The sequence below is a fragment of the Chelonoidis abingdonii genome, chromosome 5, assembly GCF_003597395.2.
Source record: "Chelonoidis abingdonii isolate Lonesome George chromosome 5, CheloAbing_2.0, whole genome shotgun sequence".
NCBI classification, from domain to species: Eukaryota; Metazoa; Chordata; order Testudines; family Testudinidae; genus Chelonoidis; species Chelonoidis abingdonii.
The window spans coordinates 62,791,590-62,819,146 of record NC_133773.1 but is presented as its reverse complement, the minus strand read 5'-3'; the positions used below and the strand labels follow the sequence as shown (position 1 = coordinate 62,819,146).

Genomic DNA, 27,557 nt, shown 5'->3' with positions numbered 1-27,557 from the left:
GACCAACTATAATTTAAACAGCCAGTGTCAAAGCAGGATACCGTGGGCATCTGATATCTCCCGTCCTTCATTCAGTTATGTGTGGAAACAAATTATCAGATGACTTGGGAGGAATTCTGTTGCTTGACTAAAAAAGGGCTGAATCTCATTTACACTAAGACCCCTTTATGCTGCCTGAGAAATGTAAAGGGCCTTAAATGTAAATGAGAATCAGAACTGAACTGAAATAGACTTGTGACTTTTTCTGAGTTTCATGAATACTGCTAACACCAATAATTAAGGCAGAATATGAACAAAAAATGATATATAACACTTGATATATACATTTAAAACATTTTTAAATTAAAAGCAGTATCCATATCAACAGCACTGAAGCATTCTAAAACATAATTACTGTGCCATTATTCCATGTCTTAGATGGTCAAAGCCACTTGAAATTTGGCCTTGTGCCTCACAATGTACCTGCATGCAATTTATGATACAGCAAACATGTCCTGATATACTTTCTTGCTCTGTTATACCATGCTATATAGTGCACTTCCCTAGATCTTTTGGTATTTCCATTCACTTCATGTACACTAAAGACCTCTGTGCACTTTAAGAGCTAATCAGTTTATTTTTGTTGTTGCTTCTTAATTCAGAAATCCTGACTGTACTTGTAAAGGACAAGTGGCCAATATTAAATATGGAAGAATTAATAGTATTGATTTTGGAGAATCACTCTAGTTCTGTATGAACATCTTAGAGAGAGTTTTGTTTAAACATAACCGTTATTGCTGAGATTCTGAACTCTTGACTAAAACAAAGCTCCCTTTAAAGTCAAGAGGAGTTTTGGCTGTGTAAGGAGGGAGAATGGAGTCCAAAAGAACACTGTATGCCCATGCTACGGCCTTTTACATTGGAATTGGTGCTAAAGTTAAAGGTTGTTTCTGTAGTTCTGTGTAGACTATATGAGAATTAATAAAGACATCACACATGTAATAACGACTTAGTCAAGCAGTCAGAATAAAATATATTTAGGGATATTGATCCCATTCATCTGAGTTAAGTGCTGAAAATACGTTTGTTTTAAGGAATGCTACTCCCAAAGACAGCTGCTATGGACAAGGCATTGCATTGCCCTTTCAAAGAGGCAGAAATTATAGCAGTTTCTTTAAGCCAAACAGTAAATTGATAACATTTTGCCAGTTCAGCAGATCTCATAAATTACTAGTTAAGGATGCCTTGCCATTAAACTATGATCAGCCAGTGAGTGATTGCTATCATGATGTCCACCATAGGTCCCACAGACTTGTGTTTTGTGGCTTTAGCTTTTATTTGTTTGGGTGTATTCCTTGGGAAGTTTTGTGGATAGTGTCATTGTTGCCATTCTGAAGTGGAATGCACTTTCCTGTTAGTGAAGTGGAATTAATCTCTTACCATTAGTAAAGTTATATTTTCCCTAATTCACTTCCAGAGTTAGTGTTGTTATTTGTCAAACTCTGGTCTCCTTGATACTGCTGTAAGTTCAGAGTTACTCACTGAAATCACAGCAGTTGTTCTGGATTTATACCCGAGTAACTGAGAATAGAGTTTGGCACGGTTACTTCAAATGCATCTACATTGCTATTTATGAAATCACAGTAAGGGAATATGTAACACTTAGTCTGCCTCCTGCCATATTTAAGTTCCACCCTTCTCCCATTTTTGGGGTGCACTCTGAGACCGTTTTACATTTTGCTAAAACTTGGTGTAAGATTCCATGAACTCAGTGTCTTCATTATTCATTTTTTCTATATTTTCAGGAATTATTTACTTGATATCAACTCTCAGTCATTTGGATCATACCATGATGTTCTTGACTGTTTCTGCACGGGATGGTGGTGGCCTTACCTCTGTTGTTAATGCATCTGTCACAGTAAACATCCTCCAGGCCACTTTGGCACCAGCTGTATTTGAGAGGTCACGGTATACCTTTTCTGTTCCTGAAGATGTACCTGAAGGCAGCCCTGTTGGAACTGTAAAAGCAAGGGAGCCTTTAAGTAAGTTGTCCACTTAGATTGCATTCAGACAGTTTGCAAAATGTTCTAATTGTAACTGGTACAGAAAGATATGAAAATGATCTCTCTTCTTTAACTCATTATTTTTTTAATATGTCAAACATGCTTGTAAGCTGGTGGACTCAATCATCTGCCACACCCAGATCAGTTCTTAGTCCTTGCCTCAGTGATCTGTGTATTGTCCAACACACAGAAAAGGAAATGTTGAATGAGAATGCAAAGTAATAGTCCTGTTTCTAACATAGTCTGTGGGACCCTTTGGCATTTTAGTAGTCAGGGCTCCACCCAGCATAGGTGAGTTTGCAGAGCCTCTCACTCCCTCATAGTCCTCCACTGTAGTTACAAGAATGCTTTCCCAGTTTTTTCCTGGAGGTTCCCTCTGAGAATTGAGATCCTCATCTATATCCCTGTGTGGTAATCATCAGACCCAGTCAGCTGACGCTGGCCAGTTGAGTCAGATGATTCCTAGCACCTGCCTGCCGGGCTTCTCTCCAGAACAGGGATAACCAGGTTGTAAAAAGAACAGTTCACCATTACAATACTATACAAGAAGTATGCTTAAATTTACAACTGGATCTCCTTTAGAACATAGATTCCCAAACTGTGATCCATGGAGCACTTCTTGGTGGTCTGTGGTGAGCTGGTAGGTCACATGGTGTTCTGCTTCCACCTCATTATTTTGAGTTGTTAAATAGCACTAAAAGACAGCTAAAATGCATTAAATACTTCTGTAATATTGCTTTTCTTTGTAAGCAATTACTGTAGTTACAACCTGGATGTTGTTTTATCACAGGTGGGTACAATCATGCATGTGCAGGGAGGTGTCCATGTGGGAATCTTTGTTAACGTTTGCTCCACACTGAAGAAGTTAGCAAATCCCTGTATTAGAGCAATAGTAAGGTGCAACTCTTTGAGGGAATCTTGACAACTTGCTGCCTCAAAAAATGTTTTCCCAAATTAAATGGAGAAATCCTGGTGATCTTATAATGTTTTCTAAATCAATTTTATTCATTTATTTTCTTAGAGGAAAAGACTCAAATCCTGCTACATTCTTTATAGCTGCAGAAGACCCTAACTGGGCACCTCTGTTGTGGCTCTTCTGCAGAACATTGTGGAGGCAGGATTTGGGAATCTCGCAAAAGGAATCCAAATGCCATGTTGATGATGGAGTTCTACATATAAGGAAGCAGGGGCAAGGGCTTTGTATATATTTGTGAGTACATCAATCCACTGCCTTTCTCCCCCATGGAAGGACAGTGCATTGGCCACAGGTGTCCTGCCAGTACTACAGTAGTGCCCAGGGAGTGGCTCTGCTAATGTATTATGGTCCTGTGGAAAAGGATGGGAAAGAATATTATGCTGCAGTGGAATATTTAACTATCTTGGACATAGCAAAAGTGCATTCAGAGAAAAACTCAATGAAATGTAATTCTTTTAATGTATTGCCATGTTTTTCAGTTCTGACTATATTGAATCTTAGCTTATAGTGATATTGTTCTGTTAAAAATGACATAATTATTGGAAGTTTTCACTATATTTTATATAATGGGAAGAAAATGAGTAGGCAGTGACATTTTCTCTATAAAGGTTTATCAGGGAGGTGAAACTCAAACATCTCATAAATGGACAAAATAGATGCAGTCAGATGCAGCCTGTGTAGTATTCATTTTATTGAAGGGCTCCAGGGACATGAGCAAGGAAACATAAAGAGCTCAGGAAAGAAAAACATCTGTAAAGGGGATTACATTTTTTCAGCTGATTCTAACAACATTGCAGTATATTCTTCACAGATGTTCTATAGTGTATTGTGTTAAGCGCTCACTTTATCAGTTGCTTATTTTTTTACATTGGTTTTTTTTGTTCCCACTTGTAGATACTTTCGAAGTGATCTCTTACACAATTTCCTCTGGTGATCCTTACCGAAGATTCTCTATTGACCCTCAGTTTGGTATCATTCTCACCAAAAAGCAGCTGGACCATGAAACTCAATCTCTCATTATCCTTACTGTCCAGTCACAGTTGGGCAGCTCCCCTATCTACAGTAGCACCCAGGTCAATATATCTGTGATTGATGTCAATGACAATCCTCCAGTATTTCTTACAAAATCTGATAAGATAACTATATCTTATAGTACAGTGCCTGGCACAGCTCTGTACATTGCTCATGCAGAAGATAAAGACAGTGGGTTAAATGGGGTAATCAAATATACTATTGCAAACAGGCAGTCAAATGCATTTACCATTGATCCAAGCCTTGGGGTGGTATATCTCACCAAGACTCTGTTCACAGATAAGCAGCATGAATACACTCTCCACATAACAGCTGAAGATCACGGAACTCCTCCACTGAGTTCTCTGCTAATGCTGACAGTGATTGTTGAAGAGCAAAAGATGGGCACCACCTTGACTTTTGAAAACTTGGTGTATCAAGTGGAAGTCAGTGAGACTTCTTCTCTGGATGCCAAAATTCTGCAAGTACAAGCCCACACACAAGTTCCACAGCACACTGGCTCACAGATGGTGTACTCTCTGGAGCCTAGCACAGATTCTGCTGCATTTGGAATTGACCCTGTCACTGGCTGGATTTACCTCCGGAAGTATCTGAACTATGAATCTACACAGATGTACAATTTTAGAGCCTTTGTCAGCAGCCCAGAGGACAGCTCAGGGCAAAATGCGAGTACATCAGTAATTGTTAATGTCCGGGATGAAAATGACAATTCCCCAATCTTCATGCGTGATCTTTATTTTTTTGAAATTGAGGAAAGTCCAGTTCCCCGAGGTGTGGTTGGTACCATCACAGCAGTTGACAGAGACTCAGGAAGAAATGGACAGCTTTCCTATTTCCTTTTGTCAGATGGAAAGTTTTTCAAGATTAATTCCAACACAGGTAGCATATTATGAGTTGTAATCTCCCCATTATTTCTTTTAGAAAGAAGTCTTCCTCTAAAAGAATTAATGTAATGTGTGAAGTCCAGGAACTGTCATGTCTCTCTTGGGTGGAAATATGCATAATTCAGAGCCTCAAAAAGTTGGGATGGAATAATCAGTGAAGAATAGGACAACCTAGAGGGTTTGTTTTTTCACTCTCAACTCAGTCATGCCTTTTCTTTGCTTACTCACTCATGAGTGTGTTTGATCGTAGAAAATTTGGGAGTATTAAATAATAGCTTCAGTAAATCATATGAAAAATTCCTGATTGTCTAGTGGTCAAGTAAGGTTGAAAATAAATGATCATTGATAAACAAGAATGAAAGGAATAGTGACATTTTAAAGGGAGCACATTTGTGAAAACCTTGAATAGTTATAGTTTAAAACCGTGAATTGAATATATCAGAAGTGTTGCAAAAAGAAAATGGTCTCAGAAAAGTTATGCACTGTAAAATGAATCCCAGAATGCTCTCACTGATAACCATTATCTCCGTATGTTTTAGCAGTGTAAAATAAAATACTGAAAGTCATGCAGAAGGGAAGCCTTTAAGAAACACGGGTACTGTGAATATGCTGACTAGCAAGAGATTGCAGATCTGTGTTGCAAAAGCAATGTGAGATTCCACCATGTAAAATGGTGTATACCCAGGGGTCGAAGGGCCCTTCTAGATACTTTGGAAATGTGACATTTCAAAATAAAACTACTGTTTCAAAGTAAAGTCTTGTATAATAAGCTTATAAAAGGTTAAAGGTAAACAGAGAGAGGGAGACAAGTAACATAGAAGGTCTTAAAATGTATAATATAACTCCATCTATCTGAAAAACAGGAGGACACACAGAATCCTCAGATAAATGTGAGTGCAGTTGAGCAGCTGTCCGGAAACTTGTATTAAATTTGACCACTGGGATCTCAAGCCTCAGAGTATGGTGAAGATTAGGTTTGCTGGTCATCAGAGAGAGTCTGTGTTGAGTTTCCTAACCCCAAAGCAGAGCAAAGATAAGGTCAGCAGTTAAAGTCTGCACTTGAGGTTCTCCAATCTGGAATAAAATGAAGAGAGGGCCAGATTTCTCCTTTAAAACAGCCAGCCTGGACAGTTGGCTGATGTTGTTTTATTGGGCTAGTCTGTGGGATCCAGAGTGCAGTGAAGAGTGTAATATGACCCGGGGGTATATAAGTAAACTTTGATTAACTAGGTGTTTCAGTGGAATGAAGTTTAGTAAACTGGGATAGTACTCTATATACTGTAGGAGGCATATCAAATGACACAAGCGGTTAGTTTAAACTCTGCAGTGTGTATTTCTATGAATTTTATACAGTCTGTTAAGATTTCACTAATACAGTGAATAAACTAATACAGTGCCTTTGTTTGTTTGTTTGTTTGTTTGTTGGTCCAACAGGTGAAATTATAAACTGGGTTGCATTAGACCACGAGCAACAAACTCACCACCAGTTGATTGTACTAGTAACTGACCACGGTGACCCCCGGCATAATGCCACAATAACGGCATATATCTTAGTTGCTGACATCAATGATAATCAGCCTTACTTCCCTCAGATTCCATCTGGAAAAGAAGTAACCCTCAAGGTTTGTAGAGCCTGTTTCAGTGACTTTCTAATCTGGTCAATCATAGTAGTACAAGATTTGTTTCGAGCACCATCTTGTGGCAATAAGCTTGAATTATAAATGAGACTTCCTTCCAAAGCTCAGTTCACACACCACAGAGTATTGTATTTAATGAAATTCGTGTGCTCTGAATGCTACATGAACATTATTAAATCAAGTGTATTCTCTCAGTAAGACATGTCTTTTATTTCATGTGAAAGTTTCATTGCCTGTTTCCGCTAGTATGACCTAAATGAACCACTTATTCAGATTCAATTAAAAGTCTGACATTTTATGGTCAGTATCAAATAAACAACTTTTTAAAGAAAATTACTTCTAATGTATTGGTTACTTTTTTATTATGGTATTAAATATCATAGGGCAAAAATTGCCCATATTATACATGAATATCTTACCCAATGTGAATGTATGAACAGTTGGAATTGAACTGTTTCTGAACTATTAGAACATGAAGATTATACTGGTATTTTCTTTAAATTTGCATCTTATGTTTTACTTATGACCTCAGAAACAGGAGATATTAATGATTTCTGTAGAGAAAAGACATACGGACAAACGAACTTTATTGAAGATTTGCTAGAAATGTATTAATTTAGCAGTATCTCTGAAATGTAGTTTATTTGCATTGACTGTAGCCATTTCTAGAATGGAAAGTGTTCCTAGTATGTAAGTACTGAATTTAACTGTTTTGTGGTATATGAATTCAATTATGATGCATCAATATCCTTTATAATATGTAAAGTGCTCTTGTAAACATATTGTTTGATGGCAGGTTTTGGAAGGACAGCCAGAAGGTACACTTGTCACCACTGTGTTTGCAAAGGACCTTGATTTTGGAAACAATGGTGTAGTGTTATACTCAATATTGTCAGGTAAGAATGTATAATTGTTGTGCCCAATAGAAAGTGTATTAAAATAATGATAGGGTCTAAGGGAGCCACTAAACATACAAAGTCTGGTTCCTGTTTACACTGAGGCTCAGTTACATAACTCTGGCAGCGAAAAGGGGCTTTGAAGTCAGACTAGGTTTACAATCACTTTTGAGCTCCCTTTACACTGATGTAGTAGAGGCCTCAGTGTAGTAGTAATCAGGGTACCATATGACAAATAGATCATACCAAAATATTTGTGGAGGCATGAGCAGCTAGCTTCCTTCCCATCGCCCTCTGCCTCTTCACAGGGGTTTACTTGCTCGTGTGGCAAGTCACAGAATCTTCAGTTAAAAACAGCGGCTTCCCCAAGATTAGGACCATAATCATCCAATAGCACATACAGTACAGAGTTTGTCATTTATGAGCAACTGTTTAACATCTCAATGGAAAAATGATCTCCCCTTTCCATATTCAACTGAAAATTTTCCTGCTGTAGGAACAGTTCACGACAATCTGAGACAGGCATCATAAGAACAGCCATACTGGGTCAGACCAAAGGTCCATCTAGCCCAGTATCCAGTCTTCAGACAACGGTCAATGCCAGGTGCCCCAGATGGAATTAATAGAACAAGTATCATCAAATGATCCATCCCTTGCCGCACATTCCTAGCTTCTGGCAAACAGAGGCTAGGGACACTAGCCCTGCCCATCTTGACTAATAGCCATTGATGGACCTATCCTCCGTGAATTAATCTAGTTATTTTTTGAACCCTGTTATAGACTTGGCCTTCACAACATCCTCTGGCAAAGAGTTCCACAGACCGACTGCATTGTATGAAAAAATATTTCCTTTTGTTTGTTTTAAACCTGTTGCCTATTAATTTCATTTGGTGACCCCTTGGGTGGGTATAAGGGGAGCTGCGCACTCCCCCCACCCTCAGTTCCTTTGTACCGGCAGTGAAGGTGCTTTGGAACTGCTGTGCTTCAGCTCTCCTCTGTAGCTTTCCCTGTTTGGACTGTCATTTAGTTTGTAGATAGTTAGTACCTGTAGTTTAAAAACAAAAATTATATAGAGTAGAAGAACCACGCCAGAGGCTTTAAGTCGTGTGACACTTGTAGACAGCCTATGCCAATAAGTGACCTGCCCACTAGCTGCTTACGCTGTCTTGGGGAAACCTACGTCAGCGACAGCTGCAAAATCAGCAGATTGTTTAAGCTCTGGACTAAGAAGGAGCAGGACATACAGCTCCAGGCCATATTGATGAAGTCGGCCCTGACCCCGACACCGCTATGCCACTCTGAGTCAGCACCGAGCACTGTAGCATCAGTGCATGGCGACCCAGAGGTGCCTTCCACCAGCTGGCACTGCTCTCCATCCGTGGGACACTCTAAGAAGACAAAAAAGAAATCTTCTCTGTCAAGGCACCAGGACAAGGCTGGGGGCGAGACTAGACCTGTACTGGGAAGCTCTCGATCCTCCTTGGAGGCTGAGGCCTTCTGGACTCTAACTCAAGTAGAGCGGAGTAGCCCAGCCCCCACTCCAAGCTGACCTCCCTGGATGCCAGTGGCCACATATGGTTGCCCTCCACTCTGGAGGCCCTGCAAGTGGCATGAGACATAATGTCTTTCCCGGTATCGGCTGCACTGACCCCAGCGGCTCCCAGGTCCACAGGCAAGCAAGCGCTTGGACCACCACAGTTGCGACCAGGCAGTACTGTTCGCAATCGAGGGAAGGTTCCTGACGCTGTTCTCCGAAGAGTGACCACTCTGCTCGCAGCCTGCACCAGTCCCTGTTGACCTCCATGCAATTATCTGTCTTGGTGCTGAGCAGCAGGGAATCGAGGGAGCGCAGGCCTCGAGGTCAGAGCATGCCCCATCGGGACTGGGACCGATGGCTTCAGAGGTCTCCGACTCCGAGAAGCCACTATAGCACCTTGCAGTACCGATGCTGCTCACACTCTTCGCCCCAGTCGAGGTCCCTGGCACGGTACAGCTTTCGCAGCCCTAGGCGTAGATCGCTGGCAACTAGCCATCGTGGATCTGCCCAGTGGAGCTGGCAGTACTTCTGCTCCTCTACACAAGACTCAAGGTCTCGAGCCCAGCACCACTCACGACATCACTACTCATCTCCATCCTGGGATAGCAGTCGTTTGTATACCAGCCCAGCCTCCCCTCGGAGCCGGCAGTCAGCGGACCAGACAAGTCTGGCAGGGCAGCCCACCCCAACAGTGCCACAGCAAGTGAAGTGACGCCAGGCTCCCTGGCCAGTGCCCTGGTACCAATGGACCCCATGGGCTCCGACACAGCCCCCAGTGGTGGCCAGCTCAGTAGCCGGGGCCTCAGACAGACTGTCGGCCTCCCTCTCTGAACCCCACAGGAAGGGGTTAGCGGGGCACTCTTCCCTAGCCCTGTGCTCAGAAGGGGACCAAGTGCTGGGAACTGCGGCACCAGTGGGGATGCAGAGCGCCGCCCCTCCATCCTCATCCTCCTCTGATGAGGCCATCATGGCGCCTCCTTCCCTGTTCCCCAGAAGGACACAAAAGACCACTAAGAGCTCCTGAAAATGGTGGCTTCAAGCCTTAGTTTACAGGCTGAAGAGATGAAGGAGCTTTGGACTTCCTCTTTGATGTCCTCTCAGTCATAGTGCTGGCCAGGGTGGCCATCCTTCTCCATGAAGGGGTGGCGAAAATCTCCACTGCCCTGTGGCAGACCCCATCTTCCTTGTCCCCCATATCTAAGAGGGCAGAGCGGAAGTGTTTCATGCCCACCAAGGGGCATGAATATTTCTATACTCACCCCGCCCCAATTCCCTGGTGGTCAAGGCGGTCAACCACAAGGATCTTCAGGGCCAGCCCATTCCCGTTGCTAAGAATAAAGACTTGAGGAGGCTGGACTTATTTGGTAGAAAGCTTTATTCTTTAAGTTTCCAGTTGAGGGTGTCAAACCACCAAGCCCTGCTGAGCAGATATGATTTTAACTTGTGGAGCTCAATGCCAAAGTTTACGGACTCCCTCCAGGAGTGTGATAAGTAGGAATATAAGGCCCTGGTGGAGGAGGGCACCACTGCTGCGAAAGCAACCCTTCAGGCAACCTCGGACACAGTGGACATGGCAGCAAGAACTATGGCCTCTGCGGTGTCCATGTGGAGAGCGTCGTGGCTCCTCTTGTCCGGGTTGTCCAGTGAGGCACAGAGCTCCCTGCAGGACCTCCCCTTCAATGGCAAGGCCCTGTTTGCAAAGCAAACAGGTGTGAAATTTCACAGTCTCAAGGACTCTCACACGACCTTAAAGATTCTTGGTCCTTTTATAAGAACCTTCTTATAAAAAAAAATCCAGAGATTATAAGACGCATTCACAGTGGCAGTCTCGGCTGTCCCCCAGCCTGGCCCCTCTAAGGGCAAGCAGGCAGGTAAGTGCCAGTTTTGATGGGACGCCCAGAGACGACTTACCAGTCTGCACCAGGGATCCACCCAACCTACCCTTCTCCAACTGTCTGTACTTTCCTCCCGGAGTGGTCACTACTGACCTCAGACTGATGGGTCCTGGGGCTATACCCTCCAATTGTCTTTACCCCACCTAACCACCCTCCCTCCCCATCCCTCTTCAGGGATCCCTCTCACGAGAGCCTACTTGAGCAAGAGGTGAGGTGGCTCCTTCACCTGGGAGCGGTAGAGGTGGTATCTGTTGAGTCCAGATACCAAGGATACTGCTCCTGCTATTTCCTTATCCCGAAGGCCAAAGGGGGCCTCAGGCTCATTCTGGACCTGCGAGGCCTAAACCAGTACATGGTAAAACTCAAGTTCCGCATGGTCTCCCTGGCCTCCATCATTCCCTCCCTGGATCCCAGAGACTGGTACACCACCCTCGATCTCCAGGACGCGTACTTCCACATTCACATATTCGAGGTCCACAGATGTTTCCTCCGCTTCGCGGTAGGACAGGAACACTACCAGTTCACCATCCTCCTGTTTGGCCTCTCGATGGCACTCATAGTCTTCACAAAGTGTATGTCTGTGGTGGCGTTCTACCTCAGGTGTCAGGGGGGTCCAGATCTTCCCCTACCTCTAGCTGATCAAAGGCAGCTCCAGATCACAAGTACAGGACCACGTAACACTCATCCTGTACATATATACCACACTGGGGCTGCTGGTAAAGAACAACAAATCCACATTGGTACCAATACAACAAATAGAGTTAATTGGCATGATTCTCAAAGCTACATCAGCCAGAGCTTCCCTGCTGCTGGACAGATTTGAAACCTTGAGGGATCTCATCAGGGCAATCATGATGTTTCCTGTGACAACTGCCAGAATGTGCCTCCAACTCCTGGGTCACATGGCAGCATGCACGTACGTGGTACACCATGCCAGACTGAGGATGCGAGACAGGTTGGACAAAGTCCTCACTGTGCCCGAGTCCATACTAACCTCCTTCCTTTGGTGGTCCTCTCCGGAGAACATGCTCCGAGGGGTCCCGTTCTGGAGTTGCTCCCCAACTGTAGAGCTGGTGTCCGATGCATCTGGCTACGGGTGGGGAGCCCATGTGGGAAACCTCCCTACCCAAGGCCTCTGTTCCGCGCAGGAACTAGGCCGGCACATAAACGTCGAAGAACTCCAAGCTGTCCATCTGACCTGCATGGCCTTTCGCCCGTGCCTTACAGGCAGGGTAGTCAGAGTTCTCACGGACAACACGGCCTCAATGTTCTACATCAACAGGCAAGGCAGGGTCCATTCCTTAACCCTCTTCCAGGAAGCCCTCTGACTGTGGGACTTTCTGCATCGCTCACAATATCAACTTGGAAGCCCACCACTTTCCAGGCATCCAGAACTCTCAAAAGATCACCTGAGCCAGGACTTCTCCTCCCAGCAGGAGTGGTTGCTACACCCAGAGGCAGCTCACATGATCTTCCGAACGTGGGGCACTCCCCAGGTGGACCTGTTCACGACCAGGCAGAACTGGTTCTGCTCCAGGAGGTGCCTGGGCAAGGGCACGATTTCCAATGCCTTCCTTCTGTCCTAGCTGGGTCAGCTGTTATATGCTTTTCCCCCAATTCCGCTGATCAGCAAGGTCCTGGAAAAAAATCAAGACAGACAAGGCTCATGTCCTCATGACTGCCGCAGCACGGCCTAGACAACACTGGTATGGGACTCTTACGAACCTGTCCATTTCCCCCCCATGACCACTACCAACCCGCCCACACCTTCTCTCTCAGGACCAAGGTTGCCGCCTCCACCCCAACCTCGCAGCCCTCCACCTCACGGCGTATTTGCTCAATGTTTAGGCCAAGAGGAAAGGACCTGCTCAGAGGTCATCCAGCGAGTCTCCTGGAAAGCAGGAAGCCCTCCACGCATCAGGCTTACCTGGCAAAATGGTCAAGGTTCTCTCGGTGGGCTGCCGATTGCAGTGTCTCACCAGTGGCTGCCCCACTCCAGCTTATACTGGATTACTTCCTTCATCTCACAGCCCAAGGCCTAGCGCCCTCATCCGTCAAAGTGCATCTGGCAGCCATATTGGCCTTCCACTTGCCCATCCAGGGCCACACAGTATTTTCTCATGCCATGACCGGTCGATTCCTTAAGAACTTGGATCACCTCTTTCCTTACATTAGGCCCTGGTTCCACAGTGGGACCTGAACTTGGTTCTGGCTAGGCTAACAAGGCCTCCATTTGAACTGCTTGCCACATGCTCCTGGTCCTACCTTTCTTGAAAAGTAGCCATTCTTGTGGCAATCGCATCTGCTAGGAGAGTCTTGCAGCTCCGGGCCCTGACTTCCGAACCCCTGTATACAGTATTTCATAAAGATAATGTCCAGCTCTGCCCACACCTTTTATTCCTCCCCAAGGTGGTCTCTGCCTATCATATGAGCCAGGACATTTTCCTTCCAGTGCTCTGTCCCAAGCTGCATGCGTCTAGTGAGGAGCACCGTCTCCAAATGCTAGATGTGAGACGGACACTGGCTTTTTACCTGGAATGAACAAAACCGTTCAGGAATTCTTCACAGCTGTTCATTACCATGGCCAAACGCATTATGGGTCAGCCTATCTCCACTCAGCAGCTCTCCAGCTAGATCACTTCATGTATCTGTACTTGTTACGACCTGGCGGAAGTTTCCCTGCCACCAAATGTGAGAGCACACTTGATAAGATCGCAGGCCTCATTGGCCGCCTTTCTGGCTCGCGTCCCTATTCAGGACATTGCTCCTTGGTCATTGGTCCACACGTTCACCTCACATGCAATTGTCTCCCAGACCAGAGAGAACGCTGGGTTTGGCAGGGCACTGCTCCTTCCCGAGTGTCTGGGAACTGTTACCCACTTCCAATAGATATAGCTTGGAATCACCTACTGTGGAATGCACATGACAATCACTTGAAGAAGAAAAGATATTTACCTTTTCCGTAACTAGTGTTCTTCAAGATGTGTTGCTCGTGTCCATTCCACATCCCACCCTCCTTCCCCTCTGTTGGAGTTGTTTGGCAAGAAGGAACCGAGGGTGCATGCAGCGGCCCTTATACCGCGCCATGGTGGCACCGCTCCAGGGGTCACTAGGGGCTCTCCCCTAAGGGTACTGCTAGGGGAAAAACATCCGGCACCGGTGCACATGGAATGGACATGAGCAACATATCTCAAAGAACACCAGTTATGGAAAAGGTAACTGTCTTTTCTTGTAAAAGCAGCAGAGAATCCTGTGGCACCTTATAGACTAACAGATATTTTGGAGCGTGAGCTTTCGTGGGTGAATACCCACTTCACCCACGAAAGCTCACGCTCCAAAATATCTGTTAGTCTATAAGGTGCCACAGGATTCTCTGCTGCTTTTACAGATCCAGACTAACACGGCTACCCCTCTGATACTTGACACCATGCAAGGCACTGCATTTAGCCGTATGGAGTGGAAATCCATCTGCTGCGTCTGACGAAGTGGGTATTCACCCACGAAAGCTCACGCTCCAAAATATCTGTTGGTCTATAAGGTGCCACAGGATTCTCTGCTGCTTTTACAGATCCAGACTAACACGGCTACCCCTCTGATACTTGTCTTTTCTTGTGTTATGAGAAGGAGTAAATAATACTTCCTTATTTACTTTCTTCATACCAGTCATGACTTTGTAGACCTCAATCGTATCTCCCCTTAATGGTCTCTTTTCCAAACTGAAAAGTCCCAGTCTTATTTATCGCTCCTCATATGGAAGTCGTTCCATGCCCCTAAACATTTTTGTTCCCCTTTTCTGAATCTTTTCCAATTCCAAATATCTTTTTTGAGATCGGGCGACCACATTTGCATGCATTATTCAAGATGTGGGTGTACCATGGATTTATTATCAAAAGATAATCTGAGCAAACAATAAGGCTTGTGGTTTTTAACTCAGTTTTTACCCTTTGTTTGGCAGTACGTTTGCCTGATATTGTTTGGTAACATAAAAATCCCCCGGAACTCCTACACATAGGAGATGGAATATGCCTTAAGACTTGATTCTGATTCCAGTGAAATCAATGACAAAGCTCTCCTAGACTTCAACAGGAGAGAGATTGAGCCATTAGTTCTAATCAGAGATAGAGATATGTTCTTGTCTGTCTGTGTCAGCCATAAGATAAGAAGAGAGCATCTAAACAATGAGAAAAACATGGCAGTTCTCTTGGTTATACCACATTGTTTGTTCAAGACTGCAAAACATGTGAAGAATAAAACTTTATTTCTGAAAAACTGTCAGTAAGGCGTTCACATCAGAATGCCATAACATTATTTTTTATACTCTGCTTTGTTTCACAGGATTTATGGAGTCAATGTCTTTCATGCTTAATATTTTAAATCTGTAATAATTGACACATAAAACATACCATTTGATTAAAAACAGGCTATGCAAGAAAACAGCTCTGATGTTTCCATCCGAGTTGTACAGTTTCTCATCTCTCATCTTTGCTTAGCTAGAGCTCAAACCCATGCCTCAGTCAGTTTATACTTGTCATTATTTGTCACTTCAGAGTAAAGAACCAAAACTAATGTATCATAAAACTAAATTACCTTTCAGGAGGAAGGGAGGCAGTAATCCCTTCACAGGGGTGGCTCTAGGTATTTTGCTGCCCCAAGCAGGCAGGCTGTCTTCAGTGGCTTGCCTGTGGGAGGTCCCTGGTCCCGTGGATTCAGCGGCACACCTGCGGGAGGTCCGCCGAAGCCACAGGACCAGCGGACCCTCCGCAGGCAAGCCGCCGAAGGCAACCTGCCTGCCGCCCTTGCGGCAACCGGCAGAGCGCCCCCCCGAGGCTTGCTGCCCCAGGCACGTGCTTGGCGTGCTGGTGCCTGCAGGCTCCCCTGTCCCTTCATGACAAGGCAGAGGTTATTATGAGCTATATTCCCCCATATCTTCATGCACTATATTTGCCTTTGTAGGAGGAAAACACCCTAACTTCCATAAGGGCCTGGATGTTAAATCTGCTGTCTCCTACCAACAGACATCTTTTTAAAATTAATTCTTTTCAGCTGGATTGAAAATATTGCAGTTGTAATGTATTTATGTAATAAAAATCAACAGTTTTTATTAATCTGAAGGTCTGTTTTTATTGCATCTATTTCTCTGTAATAATACCTTTATTTGCTATCATGCAAAAATTACGAGATGCTAAGAATCCAGGTATACTCCTAAAAATAGAGATCCAGATTGCCACTTCCTGGAGAGAAGACCAAAGGGACTGAAAACTCCTGTGTGTTGAACTATAGAGTTGGCAAGAAATTGCCCCCCCTAGTGCAGTAGAGAGTTAGAGGGCTGCAGAGCAGATGGCAGTCAGGGCTTCCCAACCATGTGGACCAAGTCTGTCAAAATAAAGGCCAGTCTGTATAGATGGCTGTCCCTCTGTATAGCCTCACCTTCGCTTCAGTATCACAGAGGTTTCCCCCATTGGCTACACAGAGCAGCCTCGGAGAGAACTCAGTAGGAATGCAAATGGTTACTACCCCAACATTTAACTGTTTTTAGTATGTTACTGCTACAAATGTCAAAAGGTTAAATATGTTATATTCCGATTAGAAAGCTTATTTGGTGAAATAAAGTACACTCAAAAAAACCAGGCCCCCCACCCTCTCAACTGTGAAATTAGATATTTTGTCAGTGAACAAATCTAGAGGCATCTGACCTTCTCCGATAATACAATTGTATTACCTGGCTAATGGCATTTCACATCTAGATCTTTTATTTCACAGTGAATTGTGGTTTAATATTTAAAAAAATAAGAAATCAAGAATTTAGTATTGAGATATTGTTCAGAAGATAATCCAGTACTAAAACATAATAAAGAAATATGATCTGTGTTAATGACTATGCGGACTAGTGCAAAAACACAGGAATCAGTTTCGGATCTGCATGCAGTTCCCAATGTTCTTTTCAATAATTAAGGGATGGTCTCAGGATCAATAGTTATGAATAACAATGTTCTCAGTGCAGCTTTCAAGTTCTACAGGGATGCAAGTCACAGAGTAATGTTTAGTGTTCTTAAGATCCTTAAGGAAATTCCCAACTAAAAACAGATTAATTTGTGTAAAGGAGTTAATCATAAATGTGCACCTTTATTTAAGGGAGGAAGACCTTTAAGGGATCATTGTAGTTTACTCAAAAGACACAAATGTTAGCTTTGAAAGTAAATGTTTCACTTTAAAACAAAAAACAAATCAAACCCTCAAACGCTAAAATATACAGATGTACATGATCATCAAATCACAGTTCTGCTCCTATGTCATCACTCATAGAATAACTGGTAATCTGCACACAGTCATATCCTCAAAAACCTACATCTTTATGGCATCAGTAACTGAAAATTGATCTATCTGGACTAGTTTACTCTTGTTAATTATACAGTAGCATTTCCAAAAAGTGCACCTGTCTTTACATTTCCATTGCTTCATAAAATACGCCTGTCATCTTAAAACCACGCAGTAGCACTGGAAAAATACAGCCTTTTACAACTCTTTGCCTAAAGCAGTTGCATTCACAACAATTCCACAAAAACATCCAAGATATGAAATTTAGGAGTGTTCTCATACTGTTAGATTTAGGATAGATATGCGGTTACCACAACTAGAGGAGTTGACATGCAGGGTGACAAAGGTCGCAGCTGTCTCCCATAGACAAATCAAAACCCAAAACCTTGCTCTCTAGGGGAAGGAGGAGCCCAGACTTTAGTAGAGATCGGAGCCTCAAACATCATGGACACTATTGGAGGGCCATGCCAGTGACTCCCTCTCACCCAGTGAAGACAAGACCCTTGCCTTCCCTCATCAGAGTGAATTGAAGTTGGCAAAAGTTCCCGAATTACTTACCGTCTCCAGTGATCAGGTTGCAAGATATGTGGAAACTTAAATGGGGCTTTTATATAGAATACAATTCCTCTATAAATCACATAGGAAAATAATTCAAACAATAGTATTTGCATATTGAGGTCACTTATATTTGAGAGAGATCTAGTATCATTCTATGATTAGTCGCTAACGATAGCTAGGTTTTCAGAAACAGATTGTCACAGCTTTGAGATGCAGGGCTTGAAAACCAGTTGAGATAGCTAAATGAACTACGCAGCACCTTGAATGTCTATGTTCTAATGGCTGGAGGAACAGTTCTGCTGCAGTTCATGATTGCCCACCTCAAGCACTTCCACCTCCTCTTCATCCAAATTTGCAGTATGTGCTGCTTTGTGTGGGAAAGAGCTAAGGAGCTTCCTGCGTATTGGAGAGTAACAGTTAAATGAGAGAGTGAGCAGAACAGTGAGTGGATTGGACAGCAGAAGGGAGGGAAGCACAGTGGAATAGAATACCAGAGCACCAGCAGGGAACTGGCCAGGAGGGGAGCACTGGGCGAATAGGGACCCAACCACCAGGAGGCTAGGGTTTTCTCATTTCCCCACTTCTTCCTCTTTCCTCAGTTTCTTTATTTTTTCCCCTCTGTTTCCTTTGTTCTCCCCTCCCCTTTAATAACAGGACATATTGCGGTGCATTGACTCAGCTGCAGTTGCCAGATGCATATTGCCTGTGGATCACCAACTCAGGCAAATGCAGGGAGTGTTCACTCAAGAGCATTAACTAACAATAGGAACAGCAATTCCAGAATACCTCTCGTTGTGGACACTGTGTTCCAGAATAAAAATCACTTTATTCTGAATTAATATTAGTGTGCTCACAATTTATTCCTCAATGGCTACTCTGATCAATTTCCCTGTTTAGAAGGCCCAAGTATCTAAATGTTATATGATTGTATTCCTTTTAACTGAAGGGAGGTGGTGTTGGTTTTGAGGGGTGTGGCTGCTCAGCTATTTTTGGCTCTTGGCAAGTAGGCTTATGTTTCAGGCTAACGGGTGTTGGGTACATTTTTTCAAGTCCTGATTACATTGATGCATCAGGGTAGTAGAGGGCACAGGAAATTTTTTCCTTTCTCTCACTCACCCACTTCAAAGGTATCCAGAACACTGGTGTTTTTGCTCCTCATGCATTCATGAGAGAGGTGGGCTAGTGTGACCTGAGGCACTGTGCCCCCATAAGGGGGCATGGTTGGGAAAGCAGGCCCTCTTCTTCCCCTTTAACTTTAGAGGCTAATGCTGGGGGCATTGTATGCTGCAAGAGTATATTATTTGTTGAGCACATTCTCCTTGTACTAGGGCAGGCATTTTACAAGATGGAGTACTCCACACACAGCATGTGATTGGCAACTGCTGCGGAGACAGTACACCTCCACAGCCACCTTCAATGCAGTTGTGGCTATAAAAGCTACACCATTAAATTGAATTAATATTACTTCTTTTTAAATTGGGTGTTTTGAATTTTATATATTTCTATGAAATAGAATTAGTGCAGTGTTTTATATTAACATTAGATAAGTAACAATGACAATTACTTCATGTATGTTGTAACTTTAATTGTTTGCATTGTGTGTGTTGTGCATATATATTTACATTGTATATTTGTTTTTGTACAGAGGTAACTCTTAAATAATAATAACTTTCTTATTCTACCTTGTGGTGGTCCTGGCACAGCAGCGCCCCTTTGTAGCAGAGGTGGGATGGGGTGTCAGCGCCTCACCACTCTCTAGTCCTTGTGTCCACCTCCCTGCAGGTGGTCGATTACGGTCTCTCAGCCTTCTTCCTCACTATCGCCTTTGTCTGGTTGGGTAGCATGGCCTAGCGGCCAAAGTCCATACACCCCCCCCACAAGCAGGGTAGCACAGCCTAGTGGCCAAAGTTTATACAATCCCCATTCATGAGCAGGGTAGCACAGCCTAGCGGCCAGAGTCCATACATCTCCTGCTTATGAGCAAGGTAGCGCAGCCTAGCAGCTGGAGTCTCTAGGATCCCTCATGGTTCAGTGGTGAGAGGATAGGGGGACTCGGGCCTGCCCTCTCCACCGAGCCCTAACCCAGGGCCCTGGTAGCAGCAAGCTCTCCTTGCCACTTGCTCAGCAGGGATCCACCCACAACACACCAAGTGGCAATATAGCTCTAATGTTTGTCTCTAAAGTTCCCCTGGGTCACTTCCTACCTGGAATACCAGTTCATCTGCGGTGGAGGGTCCTCCAGTCTGTTCCTCCCCATGACGTCCTCTGTCGGGGTCTCTGGTAGTGCCTAGGCTTGGCTGACTCCTGGATCCTGGCGTGCAGGTTCTCCTTCAGGAGCTAGCAGCGCACGTCCTTCCCCTCCAGGGGTCAGCCCTGACTGAGCTGATCTGCAGGCTTTTATACCTGTTCTCCAGTTGGAGCATGTCCAGCAGAGCTTCCGGGGCATGGCTTCCTCTGCTCGAAAGGAAGAGTTAACTCATGCAGTACCAGTGCGGAACCACTCTGCCCCATCACATACCTCATATTTATGAAATCCTGAAACAGTGCCAAAACTATTTTAAGTAAATCAAAAGTGTGAAGTTTTAAAGTGTGGTCTAGATGTGTATTTTTGCTTTTGTTATCCTGATTTTATAATTTATTAAATCAATAAAGAATATTTTTTTAAAAATTCAGCTAATTGGAAACCACCTTCATAAAACTGAAAAGGTTTGACTTAGAATTGTGCAGTGGATGGAAATTCCATTTTGTTAAGGATTTTGAGATTTCAAAATTTGGCTTCATTCCAAATCTAAGTGAAACTTTAAAATTTCAAAATTCTCTGACAGAAAATTCGTCCCAAATTTGTTTTAGATCAATCACAACATTTTTATTTACAAATATGAACCATTTTGTTTAGATTTTGACTTTTAATTGTATATTATGTTACAATACATAATATAATCCTAAATAAAAAAATTCTAAACAAAAAATCATTTCTAAATGAGGGGTTTTTCTAACCTGTTTTTTTCTAAACAATTTCATGCAGCATTTTGTTTTTGGTGGAATTGCATTCTCTGATGGAAAATGGCTCCATCTAAGTTTTCCCAGCCAGTTCTAGTTTTACTGTACTTTATGCATGAAATTTGCTTTTGACAGGTTGCTTATTTTTCTTTCTCTTATCAAATAAGCAAGGGATCTCCTCCTGTAGTTTTATTGACTGACACCAACCTTAGATGGTACTTCACACCATAACTGCACACCATTTGTACAGCATTACTTGAAAGGGAAAAAAACAAATATAAGGCCTGATTCTGACAGCTGCTGAGTACCCTCGACTACCATTGAAGTCAGTGAGAATACTCGTAGGAGTTCGCTCATGTTGTAATTGCTTTACTTGGGGAGGTGTTTACGTAAGCTTCATTTTGTTAAAACATAAGGGATATCATATTCATGCACATTTATTTATTATTAGTTTAAATTCTCTTTAATTTCATTGTCAATTACTTTAAAATACATAATTTCTAGCAAATGTTATTAACATATGCTTATCGTTTTTTTGTTTGGTCCTATTTTTTCTCTCTCCTTCAACTTTCTCTTTTACTGGAATTTTCTGACATAAAATGTTATTTGGAATGATGGAGGGTAGCTGCGTATGCTGTGACACATGCTGTTAAGGCCTTAAACACAACCTTACCAAGGGTTATACATGAAAACAATTGTATAGCAGCATTAATTTTCTGAAAATCAAGTGAAAAAGTGCAGAATACAGTATTGTTCCATTAAATATATTTGCTTGTTCACCTTGTGTCCCTTTGGCTGGCAATTTCCCAGGTATGCTGTACGATAAAAAACAAAAATCAAACCAAAAGGGGGTTAATTGAGGCATTAGAAATGTATATTCACTCTAAAATAACCTTGAAGAACAATGGAAAAATCTCCTACATATTGAGAATTAAGGCTGTGTTTTCACAATAGTCTCTTAAATTGCATGTTCAAAGTATGCAGAACCAAATATTTTGCAGACACAGGTGGGGTAAGGTAATTGAATGCATAAAGGGTAATTTGTGTGTGCATCTATCTAATTTGCATATGCAGATTGGGGGAAGAAACAGCTTCATGCTCAGGTTCTCTATGGAAATGTAGCTCTTTATGGATATTTTGTGTACTACATCTGTCTTTGATTTGTTTTTACCACAGTAGCTTATTAGAATGTGCTCTCTGCAGTTGTATGACATGGGTCCTTGGTCAGAAGAAAAGGGGCTGTTGCCCCTTTAAGGACTCCCTGTGCAACTGGTAGCAGAGGGGCAGGGGTATACTGGGCTGGAGCAGGAGGTGCTGGCTCCTTCTAGCTGACTGAATGAGGGGGGCTTATTTATACCCCATGAAGCCCCCCTTCACCGGGTTTAGGTTGGCAGTATCCACCCTCCGCCCATGAAATCTGAAAAGGCCTGCGTTCCTTCATGATGTGCTGTGGGCATTATGCTAGTCTCCCCTTTTTCCTTGGGGGCTGAGAAGGAATTTTTCCCTCACTGCCAGATTGGCAGAGGAGGGATGGGAGGTGGGGTTTGCCTTGCCCACAGTGGATTTGGGACTCAGTGAAGTAGGATTGGGGGCCTAGGCTATAATGTTGCAGTTTAGTGCCTAAAACTTGTGCCAGATTTCCAGTGCAGATACTCATTATGGAAGGGATATGGTTATTGGATAAAATGGATTGGGAAAGGATGGAAAGGAAAGTGTCCTTTAATGGAGCTGAGGAAGTGGGGGGTTGGGGCTCCTGTTTCAGATACAGCGGGGAGCTGATCTCCCCTCCTTTTATACCCCCTTAACCCTCATGTGAAGGGAGCACAGCAGTGTCCCACAATGACTGGAACCAGGCTGGGGGTTATGTGGACATTTTTAAGGAAATGATGATGACCTGCACTGTGCAATGTATTTTTAGGTATTCCCAGATATTTTAGGTGAATAAAGTTGCAGCCTAATTAAACCACATCCATTGTCTCCTGGCTGGATGACAGCAGCTATTATGCTATACAATTATATTTGACACACAAGTACACCTTATTAAAAATACGTGTCAATATATTGTATACACAATATTTTAAGAGGGAATTTTTTATAACAGATAAATTAGAATTTTCTAAATTCTTATGTATTTTAAATATTTTTCTGCACATTCTGTAAAATTGTGGCAGAAATCTGCTGTTTCGTTCTAGGAATTTCATTATTCCAAGTGGGAGAGAGAATGCATAAATAGCGTGGTGTGGCAATACTCTTGTTAGTTAACATTTTCTTGCCAGTCTAGAATAAATACTAATATGAAGTGGCTACTAATGATAATTTAAATGAGAATGTACTGGTTATTGACCATGTGGCCACTCTTTGTATAAACTATAAAAGAATAATTTCTTATTATCCTATTTTGTCCGAGGGCAAATATGCATAGGATTTTAACTCCCTTAGAGTACATGCAAAGTGTATTGTTCCTATTCAAAGCAAATACAAGGCTAGATCATCATCATTTACACTGCCCTAGGTGAAGACCAGACTTTGAGAATCACAATTCCGTTCCTGCTTCTTCCTTGCTTCATGTGGGAAATAAGTCAGCCCCGTACCTGTCTCAGTTTACTTCCCCCTCCATGACAGTTCAGCTGCTAAGGCTCCACCCACTCTCTGCTCATGCTTATCCACTCCCTGTCCACTTTTCCTCTTGTGTAAGTAGCAGCCCTAGGGGAGCTGATCTTCCCCTTGTGCACAAACCAGTAATGTAGGTAGTCTGGTCATGGAAATAAGCAGGTACCTTATACCTTGTGATCCCCATGAATTGGCATCTTGCGATTGAGCTCACAGCAGATCATCCAAATTATGAGCTTGATCCTCAGAGGTGAGGAGCCCCCACAACTCCCATTGAAGTAAATGGGGCTTGCAGATTCTCTTACCTCAGGGACATACTCTGTATTGTTAATTCCAAAGTACAGTAATATGTGACTATGGAAGGTGTGTCTTTGGGGAAGTGATACTGTATCTTCAACATTTATATTAACAGTAATTAATTTTTTTTTGTTGTAGAAGATAGTTTTGGTCACTTTCAGATTGATGCCAACAATGGCGAGTTAAGAACAACTGAAGCTCTTTCATATAATTGGAGACCTAACTACAGAATACTGGTCACTGCAAGTGACCAAGGAATGCCTCCTCTTCAAGGACATGCAGTTGTTAACATCCAGGTACCTGTTTGTTTATCACAGATTGGAAAACTGGTACTGTATTTTCAGTTTATTTTTTTAAAATGTTTTAGAAACCCAAAAGATGAAGTTGTTGAAAGTAAAATGTATATATTTTGATATAAAGAGCATATCTTCTCATCAGAATTCTCTCTAGTCTAGATATTGTTCTACTGAACCAGGAAATTAGAGGATGAACATATTTTGCCTAATTTTGAAACCACTGCATTATTATGGGTTCAGAAGTTTGACGTGTAATTTACAGCATTCATGTCCTTTTAGGAAGAGATTGTGAACATAAGAGAGGAAAAATATCCAATAAAGAAGTTGAAAGTGGAGCAGAGACTAGACAAAGTGAAAAGAAAATCCAGAGAGAAAATAGAGAAATCCTGAAGACAAAATACTTAAAATACATGCAATTTCCCTACTATACCATGCCCCTTCTCTGCCTGCCCACACTCCTCATGCTGGCCTGTATGGAGCTGTCAGAGAGACCAGCATTGCCGTGCATGGGCAGTGTTAAATCTACCTTCGTGCCCTCTCTGTAGCTACCCACCCGCTGTTCATCAGAACCACAGTAGATCTACTTTGTCAGGGGTCTTCTATAATCCCTTAGTTATAGGTTGAATGTCATCCAGAATGTTGTTCGTATATCACGAGTAGGAAGGTTAATTTTTGGTAGTTTTAAGGAATATGCTAAATATTTCTCAATCATGAAGCTGTTGCAGCTCAACTATTGAAGATTTTCTCCCATTCTGAGATCATTTCAATGATCTGTGGTGAAGGAAATTCTAATCCTCAACAAAATCAATTGCCTATTCATATTTGGCAAACTAAATTGTGGATGGTGATTTCTGTGGCAACACCGCATCCCTGCCACAGGAGGGAAGGCAGCTCAAGAATAAAACTAAGTGAGAAACAGTTTTGCCATCCCATTAGAATTTGAGACTTTGAAAAATGTTCCCATCTCAGCTCTGTTGAGGAGCTCTACTGCTGGGAGAGAGCAGTGGGGATGGAGCCTCTTTGTGGCGCTCATGAGATTCAAGGGAGGGGAGATTACCTCTTGTTCTCTACTCTGCTCCAACTTTGAGTGCAATCGTGGTTGGAAGGATAAATCTGGGTAGTGATTTGTTGGAGGATTTTCTAAGGCTGATTTTTAACTTTTGTTAAATTGCAGGGGAAGAAGAGGGATTAAAGCTTTTTCCTGTGTTACAAAGTATACAATTGTGAGGACTGTTCTGTCCTTGATGTCTGTTAATGGGAAATATGCATGAACAAGCTACAAATGACTAGTTAATTAGTAAAGAAAAGTATATTGCAAAAAATCCCAATAGTAGCAATGGAAAAAATATTGCTGTCTTTGTGTTTTTGTTTCAGGTAATCCCATTTTCTAAAGGGAGATCTGTCTTTTCTCAAGATATCAGGCACTTTGTCATACCTGAGAATTTTAAACCTGCACAAATATTGAGCTCGGTGAAGTTGCCTGGTCATTATCTGCAAACCAACAGAAAACTGCATTTTAGTATCTCTGAAGAAGAGGATGATGATCATTTTGAAATAGATAGTTCAACAGGGGATCTGTTTCTTTCCAAGGAACTTGACTATGAAACAACTTCTCACTTCCTTCTGAGAGTTGTCATGAAGGATTATAATAAGAATCCTCCACAGAACTACACTGTTTTCCTCAGTATTGATGTAGAAGATCAAAATGACCACTCCCCTTATTTCCAGGATAACTTCATAGTGATTGGCATACAGGAGAATGTACCTATTGGCACTCTAGTGTACACATTCAATGCAAAAGATGGAGATGGCAGTTTTCTGAACAGCAGAGTACAGTATTCCCTAGAAATGAGTGACTCTGGTGAAAATCCATTTCTCATCCACCCTTCATATGGCACCTTGATCACAGCAATTCCATTAGACAGAGAGATCACTCACTCAGTTGTCCTGACAGTGTCTGCATCAGATCAGGCAATAAACTTGACAGAGCGCAGACTTGGTTCCCTGACAGCAAAAATTGTCATTTTAGACATTAATGACAACAGTCCCCAATTTGTTTCTTCCTCTCTTTCCTATGTCATGGAGAATGCAGAGGTAGGCTCTCTGGTACATCACGTAATTGCAGAGGATCCAGATGAAGCAAGGAATGGACAAGTTACATATCACATTCTTTCAGGCAATGAAAACAAGGCATTTATGTTAGATAAAACCACAGGTACTGTATATTCTTTATAGATTCTTATGCTATGCTCATCACCATAATATCTGCCCACCTTCCAGGAGTTCATTGACCAGTGTGACTAACATCTGTCACAGTTTTGTTTAGTCAGCCTCTCTCTAAGGGGAGAAGTGTGTGCATTGGAGTATTTTGTTTTAGATGTGCTTTTGGGGAGGAGGGATAACTCAGTGGTTTGAGCATTGGCCTGCTAAACCCAGGGTTGTGAGCTCAATCCTTGAGGGGGCCACTTAGGGATCTGGGGCAAAATCAGTACTTAGTCCTGCTAGTGAGGGCAGGGGGCTGGACTCAATGACCTTTCAAGGTCCCTTCCAGTTCTAGGAGATAGGATATCTTTATTATTATTATTATTATTACACACAGTTTTATATTAGAGAATGCAAGGTAAAAGAAGGACATCTTATACTTACAGAGAAAGACGGTGATATTTGTATTGGCCCTTAGTTCATTCCCCACTCTCAGGCTGGCCCCCAGGAAAGCTCTGTCTCCTGCACAAGATCTGTAACACTGATACCATGTCCATTTTAAACATGAATCCGATTTTTCTCTTTTTATAAGAGGTGTGCAGTTGTACATCTTTTTCAGGAAATAGTTGCTACCGCTTATTTTTGGTTTATACTCTCATTGCCAATCCTTTCTGTGATTGCAGGCCTGTGTATGTTAACTATTTCTCTGTGGGACTCCCATAGCTTTGGGACAAATTTCTGGAACAAGAAAATTTTTTCTCTCACACTGCTCTTTTACTACCAGGGGCACATAAATGTTTTTTAAAATGACGAAAAAGAACCCTCTAGGTGTAGAATAAACTCACATTTCCTATATGAAAGAGAGAGAGAGAGAGAGGCTATACATACTGCAAACTGTCTGGCATTGGCATACGGACTTGGAGTTTATATTCTGTACTATTTACCAAACATTTGTAAAGTCCTCTGGACAGAAAAAAGTTCCCTTTGGACCTGATCCTATATGTTTTATAACATTTCCTATTGTCTACATGATGAGCAATATGGAATTGGCCCCTTTATGGCAAACTAAACAGCACCACGGATCATTCATCAGAAAGCAATAGGGTAGGTGTCCTCCCTCTTGGTAACGAGAGTGTAACAAAGGCCACATCTACACTACCGGATAAATTCGAATTTGCTTAAACCGATTTTATAAAACAATTATTAAATTGGTTTAGCGCGTCCACACTAGGATCATTAAATCGATTGTGTGCGTCCATGGTCCAAGGCTACCGTCGATTTCAGGAGCGGTGCACTGTGGGTAGCTGTTCCACAGCTATCCCATAGTTCCCACTTCCGGGTTGAGAGCCCAGTGCCTGATGGGGCAAAAAACATTGTCCC

The 27,557-nt window shown here is 42.7% G+C and overlaps 1 protein-coding gene across 2 annotated transcripts in view; it reads left to right on the top strand.

The window, feature by feature from the left end:
* DCHS2 (dachsous cadherin-related 2) overlaps window positions 1-27,557 on the top strand; it is a 224,657-nt gene that overhangs the window by 140,558 nt on the left and 56,542 nt on the right. For both annotated transcript variants that reach the window (XM_032779109.1, XM_032779110.1), the window contains 6 exons: window positions 1,785-2,021; window positions 3,913-4,929; window positions 6,369-6,556; window positions 7,368-7,467; window positions 23,818-23,975; window positions 25,350-26,190. In XM_032779109.1, the coding sequence (XP_032635000.1) occupies window positions 1,785-2,021; window positions 3,913-4,929; window positions 6,369-6,556; window positions 7,368-7,467; window positions 23,818-23,975; window positions 25,350-26,190 (2,541 nt within the window). The remainder of the gene's footprint in view (window positions 1-1,784; window positions 2,022-3,912; window positions 4,930-6,368; window positions 6,557-7,367; window positions 7,468-23,817; window positions 23,976-25,349; window positions 26,191-27,557) is intronic.